Below are 12,797 nucleotides of genomic sequence, written 5' to 3'. Positions count from 1 at the left end.
TGTTTGCCAGTTCTTGAAGACGTTTCTCTCTGAAGCACTGAAAATATACACAAGAGCCCTCAAGTGTCTGGAGAAGAGGTTTCCTTTTGAAAATTCCCCATGGCCTACTGTGAGTGACTTGAGTTTGGATCACTGTGAAAAATCCACCTTCATGTGATAGAGTTATTTACGTCTCAGGAATCGCCATGGAACAATGAGCACTCTTCCAAGTTCTCTTCATGGAGTGTGCTGTAGGCCTGTTCATTTCTTTTGAGGGAACATCTCTTAATAAATGGAGTCTCCCCACTCCACAATCTGTTGCTCTAAATTTGCTAAAACATTTTCAATATTTTGTCTGAATTCCTGTATCAAATTCTGGAATGGAAAGAAAGTTTAGTATCATGGTAATCAATAATCAGAGGAATGTGAGATATTGGTTGCTTGGAAGCAGTTAATAAGTTTTTTTTAAGAAAATATATTTAAAAAGTCATATAATGTAATGTAAAAATTATACATATTTTGAGTGACATAGTCCTATTCTTCCATGACCAATGCTGTACACACATAAAGGCTAAGAATTAAATGGGAGCTCACCAAAGAACAACCAACTCCCAAAATGCAGGGTTTCTGATAACCATGTTAGAGAAGGCCGCTTTGGTCTGAAGCTGAGATGCAAAGAAAGGACTCTGCCCAAGTCACAATGTTCTCCTTCACATGAAAGAAGGAAGCACAAACGTGCTGGCCATCCCTGAGAACAGGAATTGAAAGGTGTAGGACCAGAAAAGAGAATGTGGGATGCGTAAACACTTACTATACACTGGGAAATGTGGCATGCTGAACTTCAGACACTCAAGGAATCCAGGTAGTTCTCCTTTCCTGTTTATACAGAAAGAAATGAAGAGGTGGATAGGTGTCTTAGTCACTTCGGGCTGCTGTAACAAAAATACCACAGACTAGGTGGCTTAAACATCAGAAATTTATTTCTCACAGTTCTAGAATCTGGGAAGTCCATGCTCAGTGCACCAATACATTCAGTTCTTGGTGAAGGTCCTTTTCCTGGTTTGCAGACAGATGCCTTGCTGTATCCTCACATGGCAGAGAAAGAGAGGAAGTAATCTCTCTCCTGCCTCTTCTTATAAGGACAATAATTCCATCATAAGAGCTCCACCCTATTGACCTAATCACCTCCCAAAGGCCTCATGCCCAAATACCATCACATTAGGGATTAGGATTTTGACATAAAAATTTGGGGAAGACACAAACACTCAGTCCCTAGCAACAGAGAAGCAAAATGTCCCCTGTTCTATGGAACTTAGAGAGGAAGGGAGAAGCACCTTGCCCAGCATCAAGTATTTTTCTTGAAACTGTCTAGAACCTCTTACAAAAAAAGTAGAAGGTGAATAATTAGGAGACAACAGGAAGTAGGAGAGAAGAAATGAGGGTACTGGAAGAATCCAGGGAGGAGATGAAAGGTCCTAATGAAGGCAGTGACACAGAGATGGATTTCTAAATTCAGAACGAGACAAGTATAACCAAGGACATTCACTGGTATGTGGAAGGCTCTGGTAGGATTTGTCACTGAGCTGCGGTAAAAACAGCCTCCCTGAAGCCTTGGGTGGGAATAATATGTGTGAGGGAATTGGCAACAAAAGGAAGCCAGAAAGGCTGGTTGTTCAGGGCTCTGTGGCTGCAGATAAAAAATCTTTTTGGATGCAGTAGCAGATAGCTGTTGGTGTTGTGTATGTGTTTTGTCTGCCCAGCATCGCTATTCTCACTTCTTCTATTAATAACAACTCTCTTCTCTCTTTGGAGAAATCTTCCTATCCCACTATCCAGTCCATCGCAGTCTCACCTTCCTGGTCATAAACAGACTTGCCACATCTCTGGCCACATGATTAGCTCAGATATGGGCACATGACTCAATATGAGTTGACCACAGTCTTTCTCCAGGATTGTTCTCATGAGTAAAGCCTTTTGCCTGCTTGGTCAAATGAGCTGGAAAGTTGTGACTCTCAGACTGCTAGTGGCTATATTCCTGCCTTTTGGAGTAAGTCTATCCTCACTGAGAAAATGTATTGATGTAAAAATACAAATAGGTGTGGATGATGGACAGGGAATCTTCCTACATTGAGACCCAGGTTTGTTCTCAGTTCCTACAACTCTTCCAGCCTGTGAGCTACTCCAGGATCTCTCTAATAGATGAGCTCCATTTCTCCTTTTCTTGTTCTTAAGCTAGTCTGAGTTATCTTCCTGTCATTTGCAACCAAAAATTTTTTTTACTAACACAGCTGCCAAAGGAACGAAACATCAGAGGCTATTGCCTTGGCCTGAGGGAATGAGAAAAGCTAGGTGCCTAAGTCATACCAGCAACACAAAGAGGCTGGGAGGGTGGGGTTGTATATTAATGTCCATTATAATTTTACTACATTCAGTTGAACAAAGGGTTTTTCCAAAAACAATGTTAATAGAAATTGACATATATATATACGTGTGTATACATATATATGTGTGTGTGTGTATATATATTATATATTATATATATTATATATTATATATAATATAATATATAATATATAGTATATAATATATATAATATTATATATATAATATATATAATATATTATATATATATATATATCCTTCTAGCTTTGCTCTACTGGACATTAACATCTCAGAGAAAGAAAAAGAGCCAGAAAAAAATCCATTGTGGCTATGCTTCTACACAAAATTTGTAACAAAATATGAGAAAATATCTCCAGAGAGCAAGGATTGTTTTAAAAAAAAGTAAAGTGTTTTAACATGTCTGTAATTTTCTCCTCCACTTGGTTTTTAGAGACAGTGAGAGAGAGAACAAGAGACAGAGAGATTGATTCATCTTTGTACAGCTGAAGACTAGGGAATGGACTATTTAGGTCCTTTGGTTCTACAGTTTGATGACATGGTTTTTGCTTGTTAAAGAGAAACTGTCTTCACCATAATTCTGCAGAATCAGAGTCCTGACCTGACTTCAGAAAGCAATTGTAATTCAATGGTGTTAAAAGCACGCTTTAAAAGAGCTTTAAATCACAAAAGGCATGTACCCAAATCCCACTTGATCCCAAGCAAAAACCTCATGGTTTTCCCCACATTATATACACAGAAGCCTGCCTCAAAAACATAATATGGCAAGTTCTAAACTGGCAAAGTGTAAGAAAAACATATCCCTTTTAAAGAAAAAACTCCTAATGCACTTAATTTGCTTTTCAAAAACCAAATTCATATATATAAATTCATATATAGCATCACAATAAGCTATATAAATTCATATGTAGCTTTTCCCTTAAGTAATGTGAGGCACACCTCCATCCAATACGGGAAGGTTAGCAAGAGTCACTCTCTTGGACGTGTGCCACTAGATGGCGTGTCAGACTAACTCACTCACCTCTAAGCAACTTCCTAGCTACTTCTACACCTCATGCCATTTTTGGTGAGTCATCTTAGGCCACCTGATAAGCATTCAGGAAGTGCTTATAACCAATTCAGCAGAAAATATAATTTTCACCTAAGTGGTGTGATGAGTATGATTAGGATGTCTCTGCCAAGATTTTCTAAGAGAACCTGAAATTAGCCTACTTCTTATTTCTTGAAATGAAAGCATATAAAAATTGGATTAGAATTAGATAATCATAGGGAAAAATGAATTATTTGTTTTGCCTAATTTTAATCCATCCTATAAGTCTACTCCTTCCTTGCTGCTTCTTTTTTTCTTGTCTTTTTAAATTTTTACCTTTTTGTGGAGGATGGGCTCTCACTATACTGCCCAGGTAGGTCTTGAACTCCTGGCTCAAGCTATCCTCCCACCTTTGTCTCCCTAACTGTTGGGATTTCAGGTGTGAGCCACAGTGCCCGGCCTTCCTTGCCTTTTGAATGAAATCTATATCCATAATTTATTTGACCACTCTTAACAATTAAGAGCCTTCTGTTCACTTTTAAACCCTAAAATAGTCTATGTCTATAATTAAGAAGCCATTCTCCTATATTATCAAACTCTAAAGAACATGTAAAGTTAAAGCCTCTTGCCCTCCCCATCTTAAGTTTTTGTTTGCAGTCTAGAGGTTGTATTAGAAAGAAATGCATGATGCATGTATGTGTGCCTTTTTCATTTTCTCCCATTTAGCACACTTACTTCTTCCTTACTCAATCATTCACTCTTCCTGGCTCCCCCAGGGTTGCTGTGTATATATAGAGTCATTATGGAGAAATGTAAGGCAGATAAGGAGCAAGAAAAGTTTTTCTTGACTGGCACAATGTAATATGGCATTGTACCACACATGAGCTTAAAATAAAAAACTATAAAACCCATAAAGAAACAAAAAACTGTGAGTGAAAGTTAGCAGAAGTAACAAACTCTAAAAGTAGACCCGTAAAGACTGCAGATATTGGAATTACTGGATATAAAATTTTAAGTTAGTATCTTTAAGATATTCAGATAAATAAGAGGGCATTGTAAAAAAAAAAAAAAAAAAAGAGTAAGCCACAAGACAACAGGGACTATGTAGATTTGAAAAAGAACTAAACTCCTAGAAATGAAATATATATGAATTAAAATTAAAACTCAAATAAGGGAGATTAGAGCTAGCTGAAAAGAAAATCAGTGAGCTGGAAGATAAACCTGAAGAAATTTACCTGAATAGGGAACAGAAGACACAGAGAGAGGAAATACAAAATATAGATTAAACAATATGGGGCATAGAATGAAAAAAAAATCTAACGCTTAATTGGAATTCTCAAGAGAGAGTTTAAAAAGAAGAGGAAATATTTGATGTGTTAATATAGCTGAGAGTTTTCCATATTTAATGGAAAATCCAATCCACGGATTTAGGAAACACCACAAATCCTAATCTGGATAAATAAAAAGAAATCCACACCTGGTCACATGTTAATTAAACCAAAGAACACTAGAGACAAAAAAATCTTTAAAACAGTCAGAGAGACCAGACAGATTAGGAAGGATAATTAAACTGGTAATTGACTTCTTAAAAGCAAAAATAAAAGTCAGAAGGGAGTGTAATAATAACTTCAATGTCCTGAAAGAAATAACTATCAATCTAGAATCATAATCAGTGAAATTATCTTTCAAGAACAAGAATGAAATAAAGACTTTTAGATCAACAAAGACTGATGAATATCCTACCAACAAATCATTACTGAAGTAAACTTCCTTCAGAAAGAAAATATTTCAAAAGGAAGATCTGAAATATAGGAAAAAAAGATGTGTAGAAAAAACATGTGGGTGATTCTAAACAAATACTTTATAAATAAAAACAAAAATATTTTATAAAGCTGAAAAACCAAGATGGAATTAAAACAGACAAAATAATACAAAATCCAGAGGTGGTAATCAAACTGTTTTAGAGTCTATCTTTAAGTTAAATCTACATGTTAACATTTTTAAGTTAACTACTTAAAAAAAATTGAGCCCAGATGCTTCAAGCAAAAACAGATTTTCTGCTTGACAAGGCCACTAAAATCTGGAATTCCCTTGAGAGGGCTTAGCCATCCAACACAGGATTAATAGTTCTCGGAGTATTTATCACTTCTTTTGCTAACAAAGGTTTTTAATTGCCTCCTCTTAATTATGGTGCTGTGGAATTTCTCAAATCTTAACAGAACTTGAAGTGTCCTCCCACGAATAGCTTCCTTCCTCCCTTCCCCCCTTCCCCAAGTGTAATTTCTAGCAGGCATATGCTTGCGCCCATCTTGGAAATGAGCTAGGTACCATCACCTTATCCAACCACCTTTCCTACCCTTCATCTCCTTCTGAATGTTACACAGTCTGTGGAGAGCAGTAAGAGTGACAACAGAATTTATCTAGCTTATTACAATCTGTAAAAGCATACCTTTTGCTCTGTGAGTACCAGCCCCCTCTGTAACCCCACAATATGTATTCCTCTATTACTGTACTTACAACAATCAGAGGAGGACATGTATCGTATGATTCTCTTGCTGAGGCCATTTAATGTCAGATCATGATTAACCATAGTTGTGTTAATTATGAGTTCTTGGTAACAAATGTAGGTAAGAATTCTTTATTACATTTAAAACATTACAATCAAATTCAATTTGTATGTCTGATAGAAAAAAAAAAGTCATGGACAACAGTAATACAAACATTTCAGTTTTGATGTCAAAAACAAGGCACAAAAACAACTGAAAGGTGGCCCTCACGAAGCCAAATTCTCACCCTTCTCTGTCTCACCCTTCTATTCCCTTGTTCTTTTTTCTCACAAAGCAAATTTCTTATGCAGTCGTGTCTAATACTTTTGTTAATAAAATGGCTTTTCCTTAAAGCCAAGGTAAAAGAGAAGCTATTTGTGTCTCTTTCAGCCTTCCCAGAAGAAATGAGTCAGACTAGTTACTTCATGGCCAGCCCCACCAAGAAACTCTAAGAAAAATTTAGCTAAACTACTATATCTTTTTCCTTCTCACATTCCTTATCTCTCTATATCTGATCCCTCTTAGTTCTACCTAAAATCTTAAAATGTAGTGAAGATGCCAGATTTTTGCTGTTAAGCAGCTTCTGCCTGGAGTTCTGAATCCAGATCAATCTGTAGTTTCGTTCAGAAACTTCTCTGCAAGAAGGATTCTCCAGAAAACCTGAAGCACATATTACCCCTCACAGCACAGCTAATGAAAATGAGGCTCTCAGCTGGGTTCAGTGGCTCATGTCTGTAATACCAGCACTTTAGGCAGCCAAGGTGGGAGGATCACTTGAGGCCAGGAGTTTGAGACAAGCCTGGGAAATATAGCAAGACCCCATCTCTACAAACAAACAAAACAAAATTTGCTGGACGTGGTGGCATTTATCTGTAGTCCTACCTACTTGGGAGGCTGAGGGAGGAGGATTGCTTGAGCTAGGAGTTTGAGACTGCAGCGAGCTGATAGCACCACTGCACTGCACCGCACCGCACCATGGGCCACAGAGCAAGACCCTGTCTCAAAAAAAAAAAAAAAAAAAAAAAGAGAAAGAAAAAGAAAACGAAACTCTCCTTGAGTGAAGCCACAACTCCCTTTTAGATTAGCATTTGAAAAATGAATGGTGCTTAGTTGGATGAAGCAGCAACAGTATCTGTCTTCATAGCTTCACCACATCCATGACATATGAACAAGCATCAAGTCTACGGCTCTTCTCACCAGATGTCTCACTGTGAAGAGAAACTGGAATCTGGAATACCCAGATTCCAGTCCCATGAGTATTTAAGGAATTGGAAAGGACACTAGACAAGACAGTCAGAAGGCCTGGCTTTATAATTTTAAAAACCATTTGACTACAGACAAGTCACTTAGTATTTTTCAACCTCAGTTTTACATTCTATGTAACGAGACCACAACATCTGCCCTGCCTCTATCACAGGAGTTGATGCTGGGATCAAATGAAAGTGTTCTGTAAACAGTAATATATCATAAAAATAACACAAATATTATTAGTATTAACCTTCTCCCCTTCAAATAGTGCTAAAGCTCAGGCTGCTTCTTAAAGCAGCTCAGCATTGCTCTTGCACCACTCTAATATTAAATGCCCCTTCTTCAAGCTTCATAGATCAGTTTCCCAGATGACTAGGGGGTAGGATAACGGCAGAAAAAAGCGAGGCACTTTTTCCTTCTAGGACTTTCAGTAGCTGGCCCCCTATTTTAGTGAATTTGGATTTCTACATCCTATCAATCAATTTCAGACTTCCATTAAGATGCTGGCAGCATTTAAATCTGATTTTGGAAGGATATAAAATGAGGACTTTTATTCTTGTCCACCCAACTTTAGGTAAGACCAAAGCAGAAGTGCTATTGGCCAGTCATCCTTATAATTCGTATGCTTTATAAAATGATTGAGTTTTCCATTTCCCCAAAGGCATCTTTTCCTTCTATTCATGATTTAAGCTTTGCTAAAAATATATCAAGGGAATGAGAAAATTACCTGTAATTCTTGTTGTCTGTTCTGAGACTGTCACAATAAATCACTATTCTGGGAATGGAAATATCTACAACAGGCTCGCTGGGAGTGCTCCTGACACTCCTTTCTCTCTGCCTGTTTTCCCACTACCACTAGCATACTCTGCTGAGCCCATCCAGGTCACAGCCAGACTTCTGAGTGACTCACCACAGCCAGCCCCAAAGGATTGAGAGGGACCTCACCAGGACATTTGAAGAAAAAATTCTAAGGCCCAAGGAACCCTCAGGACTAGCTGTTTGGAGTACCCAGAGGTATGACTTAGTGCAACAATTTCCAAATGCATCTGATCTCAGGAGTCACCTGGAATGCATATTAAAAATATAAATTCTGGCTCTAGACCCACCCAATCAATCTCCAAGGCAGGGTCCAACAATACCTTTTTAACAGCAGCTATCAAGTTAATTCTTATGGTTAGGCAATTTTGGGAAACACTAATCAGCAGAAAAGATCCAGAGGTTGGGAGTCTAAAGACCTAATAGGTTTGTGACTTCATTAATGGCAGTGATGGTTTCTTCACCTATTAAAAAAAAATTGGGTCGGGGGCGGTGGTAAATTACAACAGTATCTGTGACTTCAGCTTCTCTCAAAGGCAAGATCTAATCAGACTGCCTATGTGAAATTTTGTGGACTATTCAGAAATATTTACAGATGTGGTCAGGTGCCTTGGGTTTGGGTGGCAGCCTTTTCCCATCTCCAGTATGCCTAATCCTATGTCAAGTGCACAGTGAGGATCATGAAAAGGGGGATGTGAGGGCTAGCATCTCCGTGAGACCTGCCCTGTGTTGGTGAATATGGGCAGCAGCACTCACAGCCGCAGAACTGAGCCCCAGGAGCAGCCATGCTGAGCTCCCCTGTGAACGTGCTTGAATGGAATAGCTGACATGCACCAGGTCCATGGCCATTGTCTTCAACTCTCCAACTTCCTAATGAATCCATGCATGGCCTAGAGAAGCAGCTCATCTACCAGGGGACACCTCCTTGCCACCTGCATCCACACTCCCTCCTCCAGCGTGTTCCTGACTCAGTAGTGACTCATAGGCAAGCACAGCAGCTTATGCATCATCCCTCTGGGACCCCTGCTGCTCACCCTTTCCCAATCCTAATTCACCTCTTTTCAGTTCAGACTTTTGAGTATTGGCTTTTCAGATCACCGAGTCTATGTTTAAATAAGACGATGGACAAACACATACAACACTTTAATATCAAAGTATTCTCATTTAAGTTTTTAAAAAAACTAAATCTCTGGTTTTATTACAATTGATCCATAGCACTATTTCATACTCTATGTATAAAATCTCCTTTCTTGAGCATGTCTTATTTCCCCTATTAAATTACGGGGTCCTAGTGGACAGAGATTATGTCTTACACAAGATTTACTTTGTACCCCAATTAAGACCTAGGAAAGAAGCTAACAATAAAACCATTTCCTATGCAGGACACACTATTCAAGGGAGAAGAAACAAAAGGACACGTAGAGGAAAGTCAGGGGTGCTGAGAACAAGCTTTGACTTGTCAACTCAGCCTTAACTCCTGTCCATATACCCAGAAACAACTGCTTTTTCTCTCTACTGAAAGCCTGGAAGTCTGAATGATTTATCCAGTTCTACAAAGGACAACCTGGTCCCAACTCCCAAGGTTAATTCAGTAGCCTGCTATCTTCTTTGTACTTTTCAGTCTATCTGTAGTTTTGTTGTCTTTGGAATTGCAGGTTTCCAATTTTAATAATTCTTTAATTCTTTCCCATTGCTACCCTCAACCTTCACCAAAATCATACATCTGTAGCTTTAAAAAAACATTATTTTTGGTCTCCGCAGCTGGTGCTATGAGGCTCTTTGGTGGTGAAAAGCCTGACACAGTGCTCAGTATAAAGCGATAATAGCTACCACAGCTACCCAATATTCTCCAAAACTGCCTGAACAAGTTGAAATCCAAAGCTGGTGACTAAGAAATGTTTTTTATCATCTTTTCCATCTGAACTGGGGTCCAAACAGACAGGCTAGACCTAGGCTTTCAGAGGCCAGGGACACCAGCAAGTCTAAAACTCAGCACCAGGGTTATGGCTTGTGTCTTCCAGCCCTTGGAAGTGCCAGCACTGGGTTCAACTGTTTTCCTGATTTCTCTGGGACTGGCCAAAGCAACAGGGAAGTCCTTTGGTAGGTCAGTTCTCCAAGCAATGACACATACCAGCTCATCCCTCCGACCCTCACCCAGCCACTTTTTTATTTCATTGCAAACATAGGACTTTTTTTGGAAATGTCATGGAGTACAAATGGATACTAGAGGAATGGTACTCCGAGAATAGGGTCTAGCTCCAGTCGGTTGGCTCTGGAGAAGACCAAAAAGATGGTAAAGAAGAGATCTTCAGAGGCTGTCCACAGAGCCATACACAGGGAAGAAACCACTGCTGGATTAAGGGATAGCAAAGTCAAGCATTATCCTCCACTGATCTGACCCAAACATGTACCCCACAAGGGTGCAGGGTGAAGAGCTTTGATAAAAATCTGTCAACAATAGTGGAGGCTATGAGAAACACAAGTGTGGATGGAGTAAGAGGTTCAGAGATGAACATTCAGACAAGAATGAGTCAGGTTTGCTCTTAAAGAGACATGAACATAAAGAATGCATCAACTTCTCATGCCTCGAGTAGGAATCTGAAATTTGGGCTGGGTTCAGCTAGGCAGTTCTTCTATTGGTATCACCTGGACTCACTCATGTCTGCATCAGCTGGAAGTTGATGGGCTGTCAGATAGGGTGACAGGGGTAACTGGGCCCTTTTCTCTTGTCATGCAGCAGGAGAGTCCAGGCTTGTTCACCTGATGGTAGTTGCAATGTTCCCAAGAGCAGCAAAAGAGGACAAGCCCCATGCACAAGAACTTTTCAAGTCTCTGCTTGTGTCACATTTGTTGGGCTACTGGCTAAATCAAATCACATAGCCAACTCCAGATTCAAGGGGTTGGAAAAAAGATGGCACCTCTTGATGAGAAGGAAAGAGTTTGTGGCCATTTTTGCTATCTACACAAATGATAAAATCCAGAGATCTAGCTTTGGGATTTAGGCAAAATCTATCATTTAGGCAAGGGTGGGAATAGGAAGTACTCCTTGCTGAGAAAGCAGTATCTCTAATCTCCTGACAACAGCCATAGTGGCAGTCTAGTCAGGCCAAATGCTGTATGTTCCACATCCCCCATGTCCTAGAATGGCAGAACTGGGATGGCAGAAACAATTAACAGTAAGTGAAGCACAAAACCAGAAAAGATTGAGTGAAGTTTCTGGGTGAAATGGTCCACATTCAAAATATAATGAGATGATGTTATTTCCCTTTTAAATTCCTTCTCATTCTTTTCTATATGCATTACTGCTTTCTCCTCTTTCCTCCCTCTTCTCTTTCATGTGTGTATTTTAAGCATTTATCACAAGGCATCCGATGACAATCTAATCAGAGTGCAGAGGGAGGCAGGGCTCTGTGTGTGGCACCAACCTGTGGGAAGTCCAGGAGAGGGGAGAAAGAGAAGAGCCCTTAATGTCTAAGACTCAGATATTGACATGTGCAGCAGAAAAGGAAAAAGCAGTTTACGTTCTCAGAATGGAAAAGGAAATACCACTTAGACAGCTTTTCAAAAAGGTATACTCGCTTTTGCTTTGTCCTAGCCACTTAAGAATTGTCATTCAGAACAGCAAATTGAAGTCATTTCTGTGATTGTCCCAGAGGTCACTGTCACTGAGCTCACCAAAGGCCTTCTGATTTTAGTGTAACAACAGTCATTGACTAGTGACTGGAAAGTGATGGGGATAAAAGGTATATTTTGACTTGAAGCTATCTTCCCTTGTCAGAAGAAGGCCTTCTAATAGTAGTAATAAATTCTTCTGTCTCTAAGTATAGCACAGGAGGTATAGAAAAGCATATTGTAGGCATAGGCAATCTCTGGAGTTTAGCAGTCCAGAGCTAACTCTCTTTCAGAATTGTAAATGGAGTCCTGGTTCTGTTAAGGGAGGAGGTTGGGCAGGATAAACGCTATAGTCGAGAAACTCTGTATGTAGGAATGTTCTCACACATTCTTGCTTTCTTGGTAAGCTTCTCAAACTAGTTAGATGGACACAGAGGTTTGAAATCAGCCTCCCTTAAAGGCTGCCTGCCATCCCTTGCCAAAGCAGAGATCAGCAAATCTTCCAAGGTGATGGCCAGAGAAGGTCCTGGGCCTGCTGGTTCTTGGATTTGTGTCTTGTCCCCGTAGTCCATGTCTGATTTCTCATTATCCAGAGAAATGTCGACAACATCAGACCACAAGGGACATCCTGGTTGGAAAGTCATTCTAGGAAAGAGCAGAAAGAGCCCAACATTAAGCCACATGCTAGTTAAAGAAAACAACGAATAACAGATGGTTCTCTGGGCAGAGTCCACAACCCGTTCAGTGCCAGGCACCCCTGACTCTCAGAACCTTTCATTAGACCTGTGATGGTTGATCCTAAGCCTCAGTAGAGGCTAAAGCCAGCGTACATCTGATAGGCTTAGTTTCACGGTCACAGAATAACTTCTCACCCCCTTTGGGATAACTACTATGTTTAGAGCTCTACAACAGCAAGTGTGGTTGGTATTCCATAAACCTGAAATCACCTGAAAGTTTCTTCCCTACTCATAGCACTTTGGTTATTGCATTTTTTTATTTAAGGAAAAATAAAATAGACTGAATTCCTTTGGAAGGGTTAATAATTGTGTCAAAACCTTTTTCTGTTCATATTCCTTCTCCCCATACTAAACACTAAAGAAAACGTCCAGCTTGGATTCATAAAAAACGAAATGGTGGGGAGGCAGGGTAATTGCGAAGGGGGAGAA

At 39.6% G+C, this 12,797-nt stretch overlaps 1 protein-coding gene across 6 annotated transcripts in view; it reads right to left on the bottom strand.

Moving 5' to 3' along the window:
- Window positions 1–6,031: 6,031 nt before the first annotated feature.
- The window catches only part of ILDR2 (immunoglobulin like domain containing receptor 2), a 71,691-nt gene continuing 64,925 nt past the window's right edge, over window positions 6,032–12,797 (bottom strand). For all 6 annotated transcript variants that reach the window (XM_054452837.1, XM_054452905.1, XM_054453254.1 and 3 more), the window contains one exon: window positions 6,032–12,276. In XM_054452837.1, the coding sequence (XP_054308812.1) occupies window positions 12,241–12,276 (36 nt within the window). In that variant the 3' untranslated portion in view covers window positions 6,032–12,240. The remainder of the gene's footprint in view (window positions 12,277–12,797) is intronic.

The sequence above is a fragment of the Pongo pygmaeus genome, chromosome 1, assembly GCF_028885625.2.
Source record: "Pongo pygmaeus isolate AG05252 chromosome 1, NHGRI_mPonPyg2-v2.0_pri, whole genome shotgun sequence".
In the NCBI taxonomy this organism is placed as follows: Eukaryota; Metazoa; Chordata; class Mammalia; order Primates; family Hominidae; genus Pongo; species Pongo pygmaeus.
The sequence above is the reverse complement of the archived record's forward strand: the minus strand, read 5'-3'. Positions and strand labels throughout refer to the sequence as shown.